Raw genomic sequence first — 21,761 nt, 5'->3', positions numbered from 1 at the left:
TTCTCTCTCTCGCCGGGTCTCCGTCTCTCTCTCTCGCCGGATCTCCGTGTCTCTCTCTCTAGCTCTTTTTCTTTCTCTCTCTCTCTCTCTCTCTCTCTCTCTCTCTCTCTCTCTCGCCGGGTCTCCGTGTGTCTCTCTCTCTCTCTCTCGCCGGGTCTCCGTCTCTCTCTCTCTCTCTCTCGCCCGGGTCTCTGACTCTCTCTCTCTCTCTCTCTCTCTCGCTGGGTCTCCGTCTCTCTCTCTCTCTCTCTCGCCAGGTCTCCGTCTCTCTCTCTCTCTCTCTCTCTCTCTCTCTCCGGGTCTCCGTCCATCTCTCTCTCTCTCTCTCTCTCTCTCTCTCTCCGGGTCTCCGTCCATCTCTCTCTCTCTCTCTCTCTCTCTCCGGGTCTCCGTCATCTCTCTGTCTCTCTCTCTCTCTCTCTCGCCGGGTCTCCGTCTCTCTCTCTCTCTCGCCGGGTCTCCGTCTCTCTCTCTCTCGCCGGGTCTCCGTCTCTCTCTCTCTCTCTCTCTCTCTCTCTCTCCGGGTCTCCGTCCATCTCTCTGTCTCTCTCTCTCTCTCTCTCTCTCGCCGGGTCTCCGTCTCTCTCTCTCTCTCGCCGGGTCTCCGTCTCTCTCTCTCTCGCCGGGTCTCCGTCTCTCTCTCTCTCCGCCGGGTCTCCGTGTCTCTCTCGCCGGGTCTCCGTGTCTCTCTTTTTTTCTCTCTCTCTCTCTCGCCGGGTCTCTGACTCTCTCTCTCTCTCTCTCTCTCTCAGTCTCTCTCTCGCCGGGTCTCCGTCTCTCTCTCTCTCTCTCTCTCTCCGTCTCTCTCTCGCCGGGTCTCCGTCTCTCTCTCTCTCTCTCTCTCGCCGGATCTCCGTGTCTCTCTCTCTCTCTCTTTTCTTTCTCTCTCTCTCTCTCTCTCTCCCCCTCTCTCTCTCTCGCCGGGTCTCTGATTCTCTCTTTCTCTCTCTCTCGCCGGGTCTCCGTCTCTCTCTCTCGCCGGATCTCCGTGTCTCTCTCTCTAGCTCTTTTCTTTCTCTCTCTCTCTCTCTCTCTCTCTCTCTCTCTCTCTCGCCGGGTCTCCGTGTGTCTCTCTCTCTCTCTCTCGCCGGGTCTCCGTCTCTCTCTCTCTCTCTCTCTCGCCGGGTCTCTGACTCTCTCTCTCTCTCTCTCTCTCTCTCTCGCTGGGTCTCCGTCTCTCTCTCTCTCTCTCTCGCCAGGTCTCCGTCTCTCTCTCTCTCTCTCTCTCTCTCTCTCTCTCCGGGTCTCCGTCCATCTCTCTCTCTCTCTCTCTCTCTCTCTCTCTCTCTCCGGGTCTCCGTCCATCTCTCTCTCTCTCTCTCTCTCTCTCTCTCCGGGTCTCCGTCCATCTCTCTGTCTCTCTCTCTCTCTCTCGCCGGGTCTCCGTCTCTCTCTCTCTCTCGCCGGGTCTCCGTCTCTCTCTCTCTCGCCGGGTCTCCGTCTCTCTCTCTCTCTCTCTCTCTCTCTCTCCGGGTCTCCGTCCATCTCTCTCTCTCCGGGTCTCCGTCCATCTCTCTCTCTCCTCTCCGGGTCTCCGTCCATCTCTCTCTCTCTCTCTCTCGCCGGGTCTCCGTCTCTCTCTCTCTCTCGCCGGGTCTCCGTCTCTCTCTCTCTATCTCGCCGGGTCTCCGTCTCTCTCTCTCTCTCGCCGGGTCTCCGTCTCTCTCTCTCTCTCTCGCCGGGTCTCCGTCTCTCTCTCTCTCTCTCGCCGGGTCTCCGTCTCTCTCTCTCTCTCTCTCTCGCCGGGTCTCCGTCTCTCTCTCTCTCTCTCGCCGGGTCTCCGTCTCTCTCTCTCTCTCTCTCGCCGGGTCTCCGTCTCTCTCTCTCTCTCTCTCTCTCGCCGGGTCTCCGTCTCTCTCTCTCTCTCTCTCGCCGGGTCTCCGTCTCTCTCTCTCTCTCTCGCCGGGTCTCCGTCTCCGTCTCTCTCTCTCTCTCGCCGGGTCTCCGTCTCTCTCTCTCTCTCTCTCGCCGGGTCTCCATCTCTCTCTCTCTCTCTCTCGCGGGTCTCCGTCTCTCTCTCTCTCGCCGGGTCTCCGTCTCTCTCTCTCTCTCGCCGGGTCTCCGTCTCTCTCTCTCTCTCGCCGGGTCTCCGTCTCTCTCTCTCTCTCGCCGGGTCTCCGTCTCTCTCTCTCTCTCGCCGGGTCTCCGTCTCTCTCTCTCTCTCGCCGGGTCTCCCGTCTCTCTCTCTCTCTCGCCGGGTCTCCGTCTCTCTCTCTCTCTCGCCGGTCTCCGTCTCTCTCTCTCTCTCTCGCCGGGTCTCCGTCTCTCTCTCGCTCTCTCTCTCTCGCTCTCTCTCTCTCTCTCGCCGGGTCTCCGTCTCTCTCTCTCGCCGGGTCTCCCGTCTCTCTCTCTCGCCGGGTCTCCGTCTCTCTCTCTCTCTGGGTCTCCGTCTCCCTCTCTCCGGGTCTCCGTCTCCCTCTCTCCGGGTCTCCGTCTCCCTCTCTCCGGGTCTCCGTCTCTCTCTCTCTCTGGGTCTCCGTCTCTCTCTCTCTCTGGGTCTCCGTCTCTCTCTCTCCGGGTCTCCGTCTCTCTCTCTCTCGCCGGGTCTCCGGCTCTCTCTCTCTCTCTCTCTCTCTCTCTCGCCGGGTCTCCGGCTCTCTCTCTCTCTCTCTCTCTCTCTTTCGCTCGCCGGGTCTCTGACACTCTCTCTCTCTCTCGCCGGGTCTCTCTCTCTCTCTCTCTCTCTCGCCGGGTCTCCGTCTCTCTCTCTCTCTCTCTCTCTCTCTCTCTCTCGCCGGGTCTCCGTCTCTCTCTCTCTCTCTCTCGCTAGGTCTCCGTCTCTCTCTCTCTCTCGCCGGCACTCCGTCTCTCTCTCTCTCTTGCCGGGTCTCCGTCTCTCTCTCTCTCTCGCTGGGTCTCCGTCTCTCTCTCTCTCTCTCGCCGGTTCTCCGTCTCTCTCTCTCTCTCGCCGGGTCTCCGTCTCTCTCTCTCTCGCCGGGTCTCCGTCTCTCTCTCTCTCTCTCTCTCTCCGGGTCTCCGTCTCTCTCTCTCTCGCCGGGTCTCCGGCTCTCTCTCTCTCTCTCTCTCTCTCTCTCTCTCGCCGGTCTCCGGCTCTCTCTCTCTCTCTCTCTCTCTCTCTCTTTCGCTCGCCGGGTCTCTGACACTCTCTCTCTCTCTCTCTCTCTCTCTCTCTCTCTCTCGCCGGGTCTCCGTCTCTCTCTCTCTCTCTCTCTCTCTCTCTCTCGCCGGGTCTCTCTCTCTCTCTCTCTCTCTCGCCTGGTCTCCGTCTCTCTCTCTCTCTCTCTCTCTCTCGCCGGGTCTCCGTCTCTCTCTCTCTCTCTCTCTCGCTAGGTCTCCGTCTCTCTCTCTCTCTCGCCGGGACTCCGTCTCTCTCTCTCTCTCGCCGGGTCTCCGTCTCTCTCTCTCTCTCGCCGGGTCTCCGTCTCTCTCTCTCTCTCTCGCCGGGTCTCCGTCTCTCTCTCTCTCTCTCGCCGGGTCTCCCTCTCTCTCTCTCTCGCCGGGTCTCCGTCTCTCTCTCTCTCTCTCTCTCTCGCCGGGTCTCCGTCTCTCTCTCTCTCGCCGGGTCTCCGTCTCTCTCTCTCTCTCTCGCCGGGTCTCCGTGTCTCTCTCTCGCCGGGTCTCCGTGTCTCTCTTTTTTTCTCTCTCTCTCTCTCGCCGGGTCTCTGACTCTCTCTCTCTCTCTCTCTCTCTCTCTCTCAGTCTCTCTCTCGCCGGGTCTCCGTCTCTCTCTCTCTCTCTCTCTCTCTCTCCGTCTCTCTCTCGCCGGGTCTCCGTCTCTCTCTCTCTCTCTCGCCGGATCTCCGTGTCTCTCTCTCTCTCTCTTTTTCTTTCTCTCTCTCTCTCTCTCTCTCTCTCTCTCCCCCTCTCTCTCTCTCGCCGGGTCTCTGATTCTCTCTTTCTCTCTCTCTCGCCGGGTCTCCGTCTCTCTCTCTCGCCGGATCTCCGTGTCTCTCTCTCTAGCTCTTTTTCTTTCTCTCTCTCTCTCTCTCTCTCTCTCTCTCGCCGGGTCTCCGTGTGTCTCTCTCTCTCTCTCTCGCCGGGTCTCCGTCTCTCTCTCTCTCTCTCTCGCCGGGTCTCTGACTCTCTCTCTCTCTCTCTCTCTCTCTCGCTGGGTCTCCGTCTCTCTCTCTCTCTCTCTCGCCAGGTCTCCGTCTCTCTCTCTCTCTCTCTCTCTCTCTCTCCGGGTCTCCGTCCATCTCTCTCTCTCTCTCTCTCTCTCTCTCTCTCCGGGTCTCCGTCCATCTCTCCCTCTCTCTCTCTCTCTCTCTCTCTCTCTCCGGGTCTCCGTCCATCTCTCTGTCTCTCTCTCTCTCTCTCTCGCCGGGTCTCCGTCTCTCTCTCTCTCTCTCGCCGGGTCTCCGTCTCTCTCTCTCTCGCCGGGTCTCCGTCTCTCTCTCTCTCTCTCTCTCTCTCTCCGGGTCTCCGTCCATCTCTCTCTCTCTCTCTCTCTCTCTCGCCGGGTCTCCGTCTCTCTCTCTCTCTCGCCGGGTCTCCGTCTCTCTCTCTCTCGCCGGGTCTCCGTCTCTCTCTCTGTCTCTCTCTCTCTCTCTCTCGCCGGTCTCCGTCTCTCTCTCTCTCGCCGGGTCTCCGTCTCTCTCTCTCTCTCTCTCGCCGGGTCTCCGTGTCTCTCTCTCGCCGGGTCTCCGTGTCTCTCTTTTTTCTCTCTCTCTCTCTCGCCGGGTCTCTGACTCTCTCTCTCTCTCTCTCTCTCTCAGTCTCTCTCTCGCCGGGTCTCCGTCTCTCTCTCTCTCTCTCTCTCTCCGTCTCTCTCTCGCCGGGTCTCCGTCTCTCTCTCTCTCTCTCTCTCTCGCCGGATCTCCGTGTCTCTCTCTCTCTCTCTCTTTCTTTCTCTCTCTCTCTCTCTCTCTCTCCCCCTCTCTCTCTCTCGCCGGGTCTCTGATTCTCTCTTTCTCTCTCTCTCGCCGGGTCTCCGTCTCTCTCTCTCGCCGGATCTCCGTGTCTCTCTCTCTAGCTCTTTTTCTTTCTCTCTCTCTCTCTCTCTCTCTCTCTCTCTCTCTCTCGCCGGGTCTCCGTGTGTCTCTCTCTCTCTCTCTCGCCGGGTCTCCGTCTCTCTCTCTCTCTCTCTCGCCGGGTCTCTGACTCTCTCTCTCTCTCTCTCTCTCTCGCTGGGTCTCCGTCTCTCTCTCTCTCTCTCTCGCCAGGTCTCCGTCTCTCTCTCTCTCTCTCTCTCTCTCTCTCTCCGGGTCTCCGTCCATCTCTCTCTCTCTCTCTCTCTCTCTCTCTCTCTCTCTCTCTCTCCGGGTCTCCGTCCATCTCTCTCTCTCTCTCTCTCTCTCTCCGGGTCTCCGTCCATCTCTCTGTCTCTCTCTCTCTCTCTCTCGCCGGGTCTCCGTCTCTCTCTCTCTCTCGCCGGGTCTCCGTCTCTCTCTCTCTCTCGCCGGGTCTCCGTCTCTCTCTCTCTCTCTCTCTCTCTCTCTCTCTCCGGGTCTCCGTCCATCTCTCTCTCTCTCTCTCCGGGTCTCCGTCCATCTCTCTCTCTCTCTCTCGCCGGGTCTCCGTCTCTCTCTCTCTCTCGCCGGGTCTCCGTCTCTCTCTCTCTCTCTCGCCGGGTCTCCGTCTCTCTCTCTCTCTCGCCGGGTCTCCGTCTCTCTCTCTCTCTCTCTCGCCGGGTCTCCGTCTCTCTCTCTCTCTCTCTCTCTCGCCGGGTCTCCGTCTCTCTCTCTCTCTCTCGCCGGGTCTCCGTCTCTCTCTCTCTCTCTCGCCGGGTCTCCGTCTCTCTCTCTCTCTCTCTCTCGCCGGGTCTCCGTCTCTCTCTCTCTCTCGCCGGGTCTCCGTCTCTCTCTCTCTCATCGCCGGGTCTCCGTCTCTCTCTCTCTCTCGCCGGGTCTCCGTCTCTCTCTCTCTCTCGCCGGGTCTCCGTCTCTCTCTCTCTCTCGCCGGGTCTCCGTCTCTCTCTCTCTCGCCGGGTCTCCGTCTCTCTCTCTCTCTCGCCGGGTCTCCGTCTCTCTCTCTCTCTCGCCGGGTCTCCGTCTCTCTCTCGCTCTCTCTCTCTCGCTCTCTCTCTCTCTCTCGCCGGGTCTCCGTCTCTCTCTCTCGCCGGGTCTCCGTCTCTCTCTCGCTCTCTCTCTCTCGCTCTCTCTCTCTCTCTCGCCGGGTCTCCGTCTCTCTCTCTCGCCGGGTCTCCGTCTCTCTCTCTCGACGGGTCTCCGTCTCTCTCTCTCTCTGGGTCTCCGTCTCCCTCTCTCCGGGTCTCCGTCTCTCTCTCTCTCTGGGTCTCCGTCTCTCTCTCTCTCTGGGTCTCCGTCTCTCTCTCTCCGGGTCTCCGTCTCTCTCTCTCTCGCCGGGTCTCCGGCTCTCTCTCTCTCTCTCTCTCTCTCTCTCTCTCGCCGGGTCTCCGGCTCTCTCTCTCTCTCTCTCTCTTTCGCTCGCCGGGTCTCTGACACTCTCTCTCTCTCTCTCTCTCTCTCTCTCTCTCTCTCTCGCCGGGTCTCCGTCTCTCTCTCTCTCTCTCTCTCTCGCCGGGTCTCCGTCTCTCTCTCTCTCTCTCTCTCGCCGGGTCTCCGTCTCTCTCTCTCTCTCTCTCTCTCTCTCGCCGGGTCTCTGTCTCTCTCTCTCTCTCTCTCGCCGGGTCTCTGTCTCTCTCTCTCTCTCTCGCCGGGTCTCCGTCTCTCTCTCTCTCTCTCTCTCTCTCTCTCGCCGGGTCTCTGTCTCTCTCTCTCTCTCTCGCCGGGTCTCCGTCTCTCTCTCTCTCTCGCCGGGTCTCCGTCTCTCTCTCTCTATGTATCACTTGCGTGCACTCTCTCTCTCTATGTATCACTCTCTCTTTCCCCCCACCCCCCGCTATGTATCACTCTCTTTATGTATCACTCTCTCCCTTTCCTGCAATCTCTGAGAAAATAGGAGCATATAGGAGAAACAGGAGAGGAGTGACTGGGTAGAGACCAGGAATTCCTGTAGGGCAGTAGAGAATTTGAGCACTGCTCATTGCAGAGGCCAGTAGAAAGATGTCAAGTAGCACTGCTGTAATGGTTACTTTTGTGACATTCCTTTTAATGGTTTACTGGACAGGAAACAAAGGAAAATGTTGTGGATAATACCAGACTCTATTGTGTCGCTGTGTAGCTAAACAAGACACATACAGCTAAAACTCATGTCATGAAGGAAACCTTGCAAGTTGACAAGTTTAAGTTTGGGTTAAAAAAAAGTCACTGGACACTAAAAGACAAAGATCCATAAGTGTAAAGTAAGACGGACTTGCATTCACACAGTACTTTATTATGTGTCTCGGAAATATTCCACAGCACTTCACATTTTGAAGTACAGTAACTGTTCATTAGGCATTTGTGGTAGCCATTTTGCACATAGCAAGAGCCCACAAACTGCAGTCAAATGAACAACCAATGAAGTAGTCTGTTCTAAGTAGTGTTAGTTGAGGATTAATGTTAGCCAGGACACCAGGAGAGCTTCCTGCTCTTCAAGTGGTGCTTTAACATCACCAGAAAAGGAAATGCATCATTCCTGCAATATTGCCCTGGAGCATCAGCCCAGATTAGCTAATCAAAGTTTCGAGTGGGGCTTCAACCCTTCCTTTTCAGAACATTGCCACTTTTTGTCATTCCTTTGTTCGTTGCAGTGTCCTGTGGCTTCTTCCTTGTGCCCATATGGTTCTTTCTCTTGCCTGAAGCTGTTTCAGCCTCCCCTCTGTGTAGTAGTTTCCCTGTACAGCACTTACACATCTGCAGCTGCAGTGGCTTCCCATACAGTATTTCCTGGCTGATTTCTTTTCTCAGATCATGTGCTACAAACTAACACCCTCTCCTGTTACTTCAAACCATAGTTTTACAGCCCCCTCGCTGTTAAAGTGTATTTTGCACAGTAATGGGGACAGATGTTTTTAAGGCTCTAAATTCAATTTGGTAAAATTAGACAAAGTACAGGTTTAAATAGCAGCTATTGTACAAGCTGCATTGAACCAAAACACCATAAAAAGAAAAGAGGCAAAGAAATTACGAGTGACTGGGCAGAGAGGGGTAAACATGTAGATGTTACTTGCAGGTAGTAACCCACTTTGTTCTTCAACCTCGTTCCAGTTGGTGAATTTTCCAGTTCTCTTCTGCTTTTCCCTAGGGAAGTGAAGGGGAGCAATTGGACTTTCTAAAATGTAAACTTTCAGATTCCATTTGGATTCTACTGAAGTGTGAAATCTGCAGCTACATCTTGCATGTTAGTCTAGGGACACACTTCTGTAACTGTTGTGAAAACAGTTAAACTTGTGCGAATGAACTTGCAATGTACAACACTGGCCCCGATATTTACGAGGAGGCAGGGACGGACCGGGGGAGCACGGTAGTCGGTGGTGGGGGGAGCTCCAGAAATTCTGGGGACACAAAGATCTTGCCGAATTTAATGGCAGGACCTCAATATCGTTTTTTTAAATTCTGTTTCCTGCCTGGCAGCGGCCAGATTGACCGGGGAAAACCAGTCACTATTGAATCTGTTTCCACCACCCTTTCAGGTAGTGCATTCCAGATCATAACAACTCGCTGCGTTTTAAAAATAATCTCATTGTCTCCCCTTTGGTTCTTTTGCCAATTAGTTTAAATCTCTGTCTTCTGGTTACTGGCTCTCCTGCCAGTGGAAACAGTTTCTCCCTATTTATTCTATCAAAACCCTACATAATTTTGAACACCGATTATACCTCCCTTTAATCTCCCCTGAATCTTCTCTGCTCGAAGGAGAACAATCCCAGCTTCTTTGGCGCCTCCATATAACTGAATTTCCTCAAGATTGTTTCTAGGGTAGTGTATTCTAGAACCAACAAGAGGGCAGGTCACACTAGATTTAGTAATGAGTAATGAGCCAGACTTAGTTAATCTAACAGTAAGGGAGCATTTATCCAACAGTGATCATAATATGGTCGAATTCAATGCAATTTTTGAAAAGGAGAAACATAACACAGTTACTAAGATTCTAGATTTTGGTAAGGCTAACTTTAATGGAATAATGTAAGGAATCTTACAACACCAGTCCAACAGTTTTATTTGAAAATCACAAGCTTTCGGAGATTATCTCCTTCGTCAGGTGAGTGAGTGAATGACAGGTTCTCAAATCGCATATCTTATATTAGGCTGGGACACCATCACACCAATCAAAGGTGTCATTGGTGTTCAGACAGGTTAGCCACGGAAAACAGTAGGTCCCAGTATACTGAATACACAATGGGTCAAATTACACAGACAAAGAGAGAAAGAGACCCGAAAGGCAGAGAGAGAGAGAGAGAGAATGTCCAGTTGTATTAAAAACAGATAACTTTTTTTTCTGCTGGTGGGGTTACGTGTAGCGTGACATGAACCCAAGATCCCGGTTGAGGCCGTCCTCATGGGTGCGGAACTTGGCTATCAATTTCTGCTCGACGATTTTGCGTTGTCGTGTGTCTCGAAGGCCGCCTTGGAGAATGCTTACCTGAAGATCGGTGGCTGAATGTCCTTGACTGCTAAAATGTTCCCCGACTGGGAGGGAACCCTCCTGTCTGGCGATTGTTGCGCGGTGTCCGTTCATCCGTTGTCGCAGTGTCTGCATGGTCTCGCCAATGTACCATGCTCCGGGGCATCCTTTCCTGCAACGTATGAGGTAGACAACGTTGGCCGAGTCACAGGAGTATGAACCACGTACCTGGTGGGTGATGTCCTCTCGTGTGATGGTGGTATCTGTGTCGATGATCTGGCATGTCTTGCAGAGGTTGCCATGGCAGGGTTGTGTGGTGTCGTGGACGCTGTTCCCCTGAAAGCTGGGTAATTTGCTGCGAACAATGGTCTGTTTGAGGTTGGGTGGCTGTTCGAAGGCGAGTACTGGAGGCATGGGGATGGCCTTAGCGAGGTGTTCGTCGTCATCGATGACATGTTGAAGGCTGCGGAGAACATGGCGTAGTTTCTCCGCTCCGGGGAAGTACTGGACGACGAAGGGTACTCTGTTGATTGCGTCCCGTGTTTTCAGCAGTGAACCCAATGAGACAATCAACGATCTGGAACAGCAGACAGAGGGATCCGCGGTACAGCAACCGAAGAAGAAAGAGTCAAACTGGACTCCTCCGGAGGGTCACTGCCCTAAGCTTGACATGTATGCTCAAGCTGTCAGGAGATGCGTCAATGCCAGATTCATCAGCCGCACTCACAAGACAGTCCAGAATGTCACCCAAGCACAACGCAACGCCATCGACGCTCTCAAGACCAACCGCAACATCGTCATCAAACCAGCGGACAAAGGAGGAGCCATCGTCATACAGAACAGAACGGACTATTGCAAAGAAGCATACCGACAACTGGACAACCAGGAACACTACAGACGGTTACCCGCAGATCCGACCAAAGAACACACCCACCAGCTCAACAAACTGATCAAGACCTTCGATCCAGACCTTCAAAGCATCCTACGTGCTCTCATCCCACGTACTCCCCGCGTGGGAGACTTCTACTGCCTCCCAAAGATACACAAAGCCAACACACCCGGACGTCCTATCGTATCAGGCAACGGAACCCTGTGTGAGAACATCTCTGGATACGTCGAGGGCATCCTGAAACCCATCGTACAGGGAACCCCCAGCTTCTGTCGCGACACTACAGACTTCCTACAAAAACTCAGCACCCACGGACTAGTTGAACCAGGAACACTTCTCACCACGATGGACGTCTCGGCACTCTACACCAGTATCCCTCACAATGACTGCATCGCTGCAACAGCCTCAGTACTCAACACCAACAACAGCCAATCTCCAGACGCCATCCTACAACTCATCCGCTTCATCCTGGATCACAATGTCTTCACCTTCGACAACCAGTTCTTTACCCAAACACACGGAATAGCCATGGGGACCAAATTTGCACCCCAATACGCCAACATTTTCATGCACAAGTTCGAGCAGGACTTCTTCACTGCACAGGACCTCCAACCAACGCTATTCACCAGATACATCGACGACATTTTCTTCCTATGGACCTACGGCGAAGAATCACTGACGAGACTACACGATAACATCAACAAGTTCCATCCCACCATCAAACTCACCATGGACTACTCCTCAGAATCGGTTTCTTTCTTGGACACACAAATCTCCATCAAAGATGGGCACCTCAGCACCTCACTGTACTGCAAGCCCACGGACAACCACACGATGCTCCACTTTTCCAGCTTCCACCCTAACCACGTCAAAGAGGCCATCCCCTATGGACAGGCCCTGCGAATACACAGGATCTGCTCAGACGAGGAGGAACGCGATGGACACCTACAGACGCTGAAAGACGCCCTCGTAAGAACGGGATATGACGCTCGACTTGTCGATCGACAGTTCCAACGGGCCACAGCAAAAAATCGCATAGACCTCCTTAGAAGACAAACACGGGACGCAACCAACAGAGTACCCTTCGTCGTCCAGTACTTCCCCGGAGCAGAGAAACTACGCCATGTTCTCCGCAGCCTTCAACATGTCATCGATGACGACGAACACCTCGCTAAGGCCATCCCCATGCCTCCACTACTCGCCTTCGAACAGCCACCCAACCTCAAACAGACCATCGTTCGCAGCAAATTACCCAGCTTTCAGGAGAACAGCATCCACGACACCACACAACCTTGCCACGGCAACCTCTGCAAGACATGCCAGATCATCGACACAGATACCACCATCACACGAGAGGACACCACCCACCCGGTACGTGGTTCATACTCCTATGACTCGGCCAACGTTGTCTACCTCATACGTTGCAGGAAAGGATACCCCGGAGCATGGTACATTGGCGAGACCATGCAGACACTGCGACAACGGATGAACGGACACCGCGCAACAATCGCCAGACAGGAGGGTTCCCTCCCAGTCGGGGAACACTTTAGCAGTCAAGGACATTCAGCCACCGATCTTCAGGTAAGCATTCTCCAAGGCAGCCTTCGAGACACACGACAACGCAAAATCGTCGAGCAGAAATTGATAGCCAAGTTCCGCACCCATGAGGACAGCCTCAACCGGGATCTTGGGTTCATGTCACGCTACACGTAACCCCACCAGCAGAAAAAAAAAGTTATCTGTTTTTAATACAACTGGACATTCTCTCTCTCTCTCTCTCTCTCTGCCTTTTGGGTCTCTTTCTCTCTTTGTCTGTGTAATTTGACCCATTGTGTATTCAGTATACGAGGACCTACTGTTTTCCGTGGCTAACCTGTCTGAACACCAACGACACCTTTGATTGGTGTGATGGTGTCCCAGCCTTAAATAAGATATGTGATTTGAGAACCTCTCATTCACTCACTCACTCACCTGACGAAGGAGATAATCTCCAAAAGCTTGTGATTTTCAAATAAAACTGTTGGACAATAACCTGGTGTTGTAAGATTCCTTACATTTGTCCACCCCAGTCCATCATCGGCATCTCCACTTAATGGAATAAGACAGAGACTGACGACAGCAAATTGGTCAGAACTGTTATCGGATAAAATTACAGATGAACAGTGGGAGGGAGGTGTTCAAAAAAGAATTTATCTTAATACAGGACCAGTATATACCCTAAGGGGCAAGAGCTGTACTTACCAAATAAAACAGCCATGGTCAACCAAAGAGATGAGAGCTATAAAACTAAACGAAAGAGCATACAAAAGTGCAAAGAATAGTGCAGATCCAGGGGACTGGGGGAGATATAAAGAACAGCAAAGGAAGACAAAAAAGATAATAACAGCTGCAAAAAGGGAATACGAAAAGAAACTTGCAAGGGATATCAAGATTAACACACAAAGTTTTTACTATTATGTTTGAAGAAAAAGGGTAGTCATTGGTAATGTGGACACTTTAAAAGCAGATGCGGGTAATAGTGCAAATAAAAATTAGGAAATGGCAGACTTGTTGAATAATTACTTTGTGTCAGTCTTCACAGTAGAGGAAGAGGATAATATACTTGACATTCCAGGGAAACTAATAATGAATCAAGGACTGGAACTCACTAAAGTTAATGTAAGCAAGAAAAAAGTATTAGAAAAAGTAGTCACTAAAGACTGACAAATCCCCACGACCTGATGGTTTCCACCCTAGGGTTTTAAAGGAAGTAGGTGAGGAAATTGCAGGTACTTTAGCCATAATCTTCCAAAGCTTTCTCGATTCTGAAATTGTCCCTTTCAGATTGGGAAAATTGCAAATGTAATTCCATTATTTAAGAAAGGTGAGAGAGAGAAACCGGGAAATTATAGTTAGTCTTACGTCTGTTGTGGGAAAGATATTGGAATCTATAATTAAGGACGGAGTGACTGAGCACTTAGAGAAATTTGAGCTGATTAGAGAGAGCCAATATGGACTTGTAACGAGTGGGTCACGTCTAACGAATCTAATTGAATTTTTTGAGAAAGTAACTATAGTAGACGGGAATATCTATGGATGTACTTTATATGGATTTCCAGAAGGCATTCAATAAGGTTCCACATAAGAGACTGTTAGCTAAAATTAAACCTTAAATTAAAGCTCATGGAATTGAAGGCAAATTATTCACCTGGTTAGGAGATTGGTTAAGCGGTAGAAGACAGAGAGTAGAGATAATGTGTATGTACTTGAATTGGAAGGAAGTGATTAGTGGTGTCCTTCAAGAATCTGTGCTGGGGCCTCAACTGTTCACTATATTTATTAATGATTTAGATAATACAATGGAGAGCCATATATCCAAGTTTGCCGATGACACAAAGATAGGTGGCATAGTAAGTAGTGTAGTCAGGAACATAAAATTGCAAAGTGATATTGATAGGTTAAGTGAGTGAGCAAATCTGTGGCAGATTTCACTGCAGTTAAATGTGAGGTCATCCATTTTGGACCAGAAAAGGATAGATCAGAGTATTTTTTTAAATGGTGAAAAGCTAGGAACAGTGGAGGTCCAAAGAGATTTAGGGGTTCGTGTACACAGATCACTAAAATGTAGTGATCAAATAATCGAAAAGGCTAATGGAATGTTAGCCTTTATATCTAGAGGGCTAGAATGTAATGGGAGGAAGTTTTGCTATATCTATACGAAGCCCTGGTTAGATCACATCTGGAGTACTGTGCACAGTTCTGGACACCGCACCTTAGAAAAGATATCTTGGCCTTGGAAGGAGCGCAGCGCAGATTCACCAGAACGTTACCAGGGCTCCAAGGGTTAGATTATGAGGAGAGATTACATAAACTAGGCTTGGATTCCCTGGATTATAGAAGGTTAAGGGGCTATTTGATTGTGGTTTTTAGGATTTTGAAAGGCATTGATAGGGTAGGTAGAGAGAAACTTTTTCGGCTGGTGGAGGAGTCTAGGACATGGGGACATAACCTTAAATTCAGAGCCAGGCCATTTAGGAAAGAAGTTAGGAAACATTTCTTCAGGGTGGAAGAAGCGTGGAACTCTCTCCCATAAAAAGCAGTAGATACTAGCTCAATTAATAATTGTAAATCTGAGATTGATAGATTTTTGCTAGCCAAGGGTATTAAGGGATATGGAGCCAAGGCAGGTGGGTGAAGTTGGGATACAGATCAGCCATGACCTCATTGAATGGCGGAACAGGCTTGAGGGGCTGAATGGCCCATTCCTGTTCCTATGTTGTCCCCAGTAAAATCTAGTATGGCCTCCAGCTTTCCGCCCTCTTCTCTTTCCATCCCCACACCGCTACATCTGGAGTCCCCCAAGGATCTATCCTTGGCACCTCCGCTTCCTCATCTGCAAGTTATACCCATGGTGATATCATACGAAGACATGGGTCAGCTTCCACATGTATGTTGATGACGCCTAGTTCTACTTCTCACCGCCTCTTTTGATCTCTCCATTGCTTCTGTGCTGTCAGACGGCTGATCCAACATCCAGTCTTAGATGAGCCGTAATTTCCTCCAGTTAAACACTGACAAGATCGAAATCATCGTCTTCAGCCTTGCCACCGATTCCATTCCTGGTCACTGTCTCAGATTGAACCAGAGTGTTTGCAACCTCGGCATACTATTCAAGCTGAGCTGCCAACCTAATATTGGGAAAATAAAGTTAGGATTCAGATCAGCCATGATCTCATTGAATGGCGAGACAGGCTCCTGTCCTATATGGCCTACTCCTGTTCCTATATTCATCCCTGGTACCATTCTAATAAATCTCCTCTGCACCCTTTCCAAGGCCATGACATCCTTCCTAAAGTGTGGTGTCTGGCATTGGACACACTATTCCTGCTGAGGCCTAACCAGTAATTTATAAAGGTTTTGCATAACTTCCTTGCTTTTATACTCTATGGCCCCAATATTTATGGGGAGGTTGGGAGGGAGCGGGGTGGAGGTTTCCCAGAGATTCTGCCGAATTTAACGACAGGACCTGATTTAAATTTTTTGAATCCTTTTCTCAGCCGCAGCCAGCTAGATTGAGAGGCTGGCTGTAGTTGGGGGGGTAGGCCTGCGGCACCAGGCTGCAGCCGTGGTAAGGAGGGAGGGAGGGAGGGATGGAGAGATCGTGGGTCGGACATCGGGTGGGGGGGGGGGATGCCGGAGATCGCGGGTCGGACATCCTGCTCACAGTTTCTTTTGGTGTCCAAAGCAGCTTCAGTGTTCATTATCAATCTACATTGAACTCCATCTTTTTAATAATGCACAGTGTTTACAGTCTGCAAAATCAACACATCCTCGAAAGTAAGAAACTATCTAGCCAATGATAAGACAGTGATGAATCAAGGCAGATCACATTGACCGTGTTACTTTTTAAACCTTGGTTAAGAGCCAAGACTTGCTGTGCATGACAACATCAAGGTTGAAAAGAGTAAGGGAGATGATGAGACACATCGCGAAGTAGTTAATAGGTGACACCCCACTTTGGTTTAAGAAGCCTGCCAATTGAGACAGAGTAGACAGAAACAGACGTCTCCAGTGATTGAGGAGCCCAGAATGAGGGGACATGGATATAAGATTAAATGCAAGATTTAGGACAGGGAGCAGAAGCCTTTTTTTTACACACAGGTTTGTGAGGATGTGGTTTGTACTATCGGAGTTAATGATTGAAGCAGAGACCCTATCAACATTTAAGAATAGATTACATAGATGGTTGAAAGAAAGGGGAATGAGAACGGGGCAGGCACGTGGGACTAGGACTCATTCTCATGGAGGATAAACATCAACATGGACTGGTTGGGCCGAACAGACAGTTCATGTGTTGTAATTTCAATGTAATAAATGTAACCTGTTTTGTGTCCCATTTTTTCACCGGAATTCAAGCCTATCCTGTGTCACAAAGCCGCGTGGATGGTAGAATGGGGCCGCAACCAGGACAGATGCGTGTCGGAAGACCTGGGCCAGCAGGAGTTTCCGGCTGGTCTCCTTATGGTCTTGAAGATGGACTAATGCGGACTGCTCCAAACAGAGAATCTGTAAGTCAGCCATGTCGTTGGCTTGTTTTGTAAATCTCCTTTTCAAACCCTGTGTGATGAAATACCTTGACTTTTTTTTGGAAAAGAAAGTATCTGCAGAGCGGGGGCTTACGGAGGGAGCGCTGCAGAGCAGGGGATATGGATACACAATTGAAATGTGCATTATGAACATTGCATTCCAGAGAATTTTTCCATGTGTCTTATTCTTTGCTGTCTAATATCTATGGGCACCACAGGCTTGAATCAACTTATTGATGAAATCGTGTTCCCCTAATCAATCAAACTGATAAAGCAGTATAGAGCAAAAGATCCCAGATCGGAAACTCGGTCTATGTTGAGCTAGCTAATTTTGGGGAGGTTGGCAGTAAAGGGATGCTACTATTGGCCTCAGCACACCCAGCCTAAGGAGGTGAAAAATCAACCAAGACTCCTGCTGTCGATCGCTATCCTGTGACTACTGCTGGAAAGTGCAGAATTGGGGCAACAATCTTGCCCAACTGTGATGCCCCTCACATTCAAATAGATGCTCAGAAATGAAGGATGGCCATTTGGGTGAGGTTCAGGAAGATGGCCAGTGCACATAGAATCTTACCCAAGCAAGCACTAGTGCCTTCTGGGGAGGGAAAGAGAAAACTGGAAAGGGGAAATGAGTTTAACAGCACTTGAAAGATTTGGCAGTCAAAAATCGTCACTTTTCGATGCAGTGACTTGTGGAATCTGAGTTTTAAAAGTTTACGGGATGACGCTTTGATTAATCTTCAATGAAGATGAAGTGGCAACACGACACCTAGTTTGTTTCAAGGATGTCACTCCATGCCATTACCATTTTTCAGTATCTTGTATTGTCTGTTTTTTAGCCAAGGACTCGGGGGCACCTGGAATACATCTCGCCGCTCTTTCAAATGCAGAGGATGTCCCTCTGTGACCCTTCGGTGCCATCTTTACACCTGCAGCATAGCAACGCTCAACACCCCGCAAGCTTTGGCTCCACCTGCACAGAAGACCTCGCGCCTGGCCAGTCCTCCACGTCACTCATCAAAGCCATCCGTGAAGAACTCCTCAGACTCTCGCAAAAACAGTCAGCATTTCAGAACCTCCACAGCTGATCTTGGCATGGAGGAGCTCTTAAGCTATTTGCTTCCTGTGGAAGCCAAACAGGAAAATCTAGGATATTGTCCTGAAGAGAGGGTACTGTACGGTGACTAGTACCATTGACTTGTAAAAATATCCAGCACAACCACAGTTTTTATCGATGTGCTTCCAAACAAAACCTTTTTCTTTTCTTCAGTTTACATTGGTGATGTTCTTCCGGTCTGTGAGCTGAATCTGTCCATTCAGTGGAAATTGCACATTGAGACAGGGGGTAGCGCTGTTGCAAAAACGACTTAAATTTCATTAAGCAGAAGCACTACCAAATATCACCAGCAAGCAAAAGGTGAGAATGTCTTTCTACCTTGGACACCAACTTCTCTAACCTTGATAACAACCCATCACCCGCGCCCCCCCCCCCCCCCACTTCCTACGGCCTGCTGATTCCTAGACACTGTGAACTTCGAAAATAAGAAGGAAAAAGAAATGGGAGGAGGGAAAAGCATCACAGAATTTGAGAAAGGGAAAAGTTGAGCAATGGAAAGAAGAAAAGAAAGATGGCAAATGATGAAGAGATGAGTTTCAAAGGAAAAATATAGGGAAGTGAAAGAATGGACAGTTAGCCCTGGATAGGTGAACTTTTTTTTGTGTGTGTATTAAATGCAAAATAGAAATTGGCTCTGAGCAAGTAGGTCAGTGAACATTTTATAGTCATGGTCATGCTTTTGAGGATTTTTTTTAAAAATTGACAAACCAAGTTGAAGGGACGAAGCCCATACTGCAGTTTGGACAGAGTAAAAGAGATGATCAGAATCAGGACAAAGTGATAAGCTGATGCCAAGCTTGGGTTTTAAAAGCCTGAAGGAGGAATGAAAAGTCCAAGGCAGGAAAAGAGTTACGCAGTTATTAAATACTGAGAAAGATTATGATATGATACCTAATATAAAAGTCTTCGGTTGGAGTGCACTCTTGACAGATTAAGGTGGTAATGGTGGTATACTGGCTTTGGTGGGGGAAGAAGGAGAAGAGAAAAGCTTTGAATTTTTTTGTCCTGTCTGGAGGAGAGAAGAATTGGAGGCAACAATCGTACTAATTTGGTTAACTTAACGTTGTGGAGCTCTTCAGCAGTGACACAAAGGCATTGTACTTGTGCACAATATATGCAGTCTCCACTGAATGAGCACTTGACTCCATTTTTACAGCACAACAATCAAACGAAGGTGAAATGTAGAATCACAGCAGATTTCAGTGAGAAGTCACCATGTAAGCCACACAGTATAAATGGACTGATCAATTTCTGCCTGTTCTTTTGACCTTTTCGTCAGTGACCACTTCCCCTTCACAGAGTAAGCTGAAATTTTACTCATTGAATTAGATGGATTAAAATGTTGTAAATGACTCATTGGGATCATGACCAGGGCCACTGGTTTGCTGTGACTGAATAGATCAAATGTTGCTTTTTCTAAGTGGGATTCCAGTATTTTTTCCAGTGTTTTGGGGATCGAATTCTGTGATTATGTGCATTTTTACGTGGCCTTGTTTTTAATATGCAACGGCACCGCTATTCCCTATACACAAATCCCCTGTATTATGGTGACAGAATAAGTTATATTCTGTTTTTTTATTACTATGGTTTTTGTTTTTTTTACCACTGTTTGGGTGGGTCGTGTTCGTTAGTGGCCTTGATCATGACCCATCTCTGCATGGTGTGGTTCAAACGCTGCCTTTCAACAACTGAGATATAAACAGCGGAGTAAATGGGTTTAGTCCAAATCAACTGGATCCAATATGAATGTGAATTATCAGTGGGGCTTTTTGAACTACCATCAGTGTTGTCCTCTTCTCCATTGCTTTTATTGGATGTAGAGCCTCTCACAATCAGCAGACTGTTTTCTGCCTTCGCAAACAACCTTAACAGTACTTGCATAACAATTCAACTTTTGGGGTTACCTAAATAATACGCGTAGCAACTGAATCACAGGCGGAAAACCCAGGAACATTTCTGTATGTTTGCTCATACTCTGAATTCCATTAATACACCTGTTGTCACTTCTATTGTTTTTTTTTGGAGGGTGTTTGGTACGTGTTGGGGTTTTTTTGTCAGAAATGTTGGCAGGCCCAACATTGTTTTGTATGTATTTTGAGTTGAGGTTTTCTTCTTGTATTTATTTTGCATGTCTTTCTACTGACGGCTCTCCTGAAATGAAATATAATGTAGTTCACAGTGTATTTTTTAGTCTGCATGTTTCATACTGGTGTTAATTCAGTGGCAATGTTTTGCCTGGTTTATACTCTACCAGCAATGCTACTGTGTCCTTGCACAATCCAATGCATTTGAAGGTGTTCATATTGGTCAAGGTTCACTTTTTTTTGCAATTGCATGATTGACCATTGCAGGTCACATACAGTATAATTGACTGTCTAATAGATAAAGGCGCCAGTCGATGTAATATTAAGACAGACCAGAAAGCCTCAGATTTGATTCTTTGGTCTCTGTTGAGTTAAAAGATCTTGGCCAGGGACTGCATTTGAGGGGTGCTACAATTGACCTCAGCGTCCCTGAACTAGGGCAGTGGAAATATTAGCAAGGGTTCTGACTACTGATCGCTGTTTGATGATAAACCCACGTATGTGGACACCAGCTGGGGAAAGCATTAGGGTCAGCTGTGATGAGCTCCACAGTCAAATAGCCTGCCGAGGCGCTGTCACAAAGAATGGTGGTTAGAGAAGATACCTGAGGGCTCCAGTGCACGTGGAACCATATCCCAGTTAGAGTCAACACCTTTAAGAGAAGAGGAAAGAGAATTGGCAAAATAAGTAATATTTGGCTCATTTCATTCTTTTTTTAAGCCCTTACCTTCAACAGACAACTTATATTTCAGTGTAAATTTAAATGTGTTTTAAAACAACAATTTGGTTTATACAGAAATGTAATTTATGGACTGCATTTTACAGTGTCCATTGCTCCATCCTCAAGTGTTTTGTATAATAATAGTTGAGATATCCCCCTAATAGGGGAATTCTGGGGCTTTGTGATGCTCAGGCCTCCATTGTAATGAGTTAGCTCAGTTCCTGGTGGGTCTCAGGATCACAGCGAATCCCAAGGAGAGGCCACATTGGCATTGGTCAATCTCTCAGCACCACTAGGATTTCTGTTGTCAATCACTAATCGATTGACAAAAGTAGCGATGAAAGAACTTTGTCCCTTGTTAAAATTATCACTCCTTATGGAGAGAAAATCCTGAATAAAAAAGGTACCAGTAGTTTTGACATGACTTTCACTGTGTAATAGATAGTTACATTGTGCATCTGGCGTTTGGGCTCCTGATGGTGGATTTGAGATCTGGGACCAGCATGTAGTGATGTTTTCCACAACCCTCAGGAGTTTGAACGTAATTCCCATCGTAATGCAATAGATCACTGTTGCCTCCGTTTTGCAAATAAATGAACCTGTCCGATGAGGTGAGGGGAAGAACCTTAAACCTGTGGTCTTATACTGAAAACACTTCTGCTTGTTTAAAACTGAGCTTCCAGCGGATGGCTCGGCCAGTTTAGTAGCTGAGTCAAGCAGACCATGCAGGTTCCAAGTTTGATCCTTCTGTCTGTACTGAGTTAGCTGATCTCAGCAGTTGAAATGCTACAGTTGGCCTCTGCTCCTGAGCTACATTGGAGAGAAAAACACTCAGAATTCCTGCTGGCTATCCAGTGACACCTGCTCTAAATGCACACCTCTGGACATGGAGTAAGAACAGAATTGGACTCAATTGTGATGTCTTCTGTGGTTGAATAGCCCATTGACACTCAATGTCTATGCTCATACATGCAGAATGCTCACTTGGGTGAGGTACCATAGGGTACCTCTGGAATTATACCCCAGCAAGGAGTCAGCATGCTCAGGAGAGGAGTAAAGGGATAAAATTGGAGGAAAAAACAAAGTTGAAGTTGAATTTGCTGAGGGCAAATGTTGACTGGACCCCTGCCATTCCATTTGATTTCAGATGTGAGGACACTCAGGTGTGATTTCTACTGTAACCTTCTACAGTGTTTTATATTATATTTAGTATATGATTTGATGGATACTGGAATCCAAAATAACTTCATGTTCTTTGGTCCAAAGATGCAGTGGTTTCCTTCCGAATAAAAAGATTCTTTTGAATATGGAATGTGTTTTGTCAACAGTGTCAATGGACGGCAGCTGAGTTTCAGTTCAATCCTGCTAGTTTATTCTGCACATGGTGGGATGATGTGAAATGCAAACAATTCCTTTAGACAACTCAAACCAGAACATTGTACAACTTAAGCTTCACAAAAGCAAGATGTTTGGTCTGATTCACATTATTGTATATTGTTCAGACATAATTAAATTATTG

The 21,761-nt window shown here is 48.8% G+C and overlaps 1 protein-coding gene across 2 annotated transcripts in view; it reads left to right on the top strand.

Moving 5' to 3' along the window:
• Positions 1-21,554, top strand: part of si:ch211-1e14.1 (UPF0606 protein KIAA1549) — a 292,617-nt gene extending 271,063 nt beyond the window's left edge. For both annotated transcript variants that reach the window (XM_067999910.1, XM_067999909.1), the window contains 2 exons: positions 16,151-16,302; positions 17,160-21,554. In XM_067999910.1, the coding sequence (XP_067856011.1) occupies positions 16,151-16,302; positions 17,160-17,408 (401 nt within the window). In that variant the 3' untranslated portion in view covers positions 17,409-21,554. The remainder of the gene's footprint in view (positions 1-16,150; positions 16,303-17,159) is intronic.
• The last annotated feature ends 207 nt before the right edge of the window (positions 21,555-21,761 follow it).

This window comes from Heptranchias perlo, chromosome 18 (genome assembly GCF_035084215.1).
Source record: "Heptranchias perlo isolate sHepPer1 chromosome 18, sHepPer1.hap1, whole genome shotgun sequence".
Taxonomy (NCBI): Eukaryota; Metazoa; Chordata; class Chondrichthyes; order Hexanchiformes; family Hexanchidae; genus Heptranchias; species Heptranchias perlo.
Note: the sequence above shows the minus strand (reverse complement) of the source record. Positions and strands in the feature narration are given on the sequence as shown.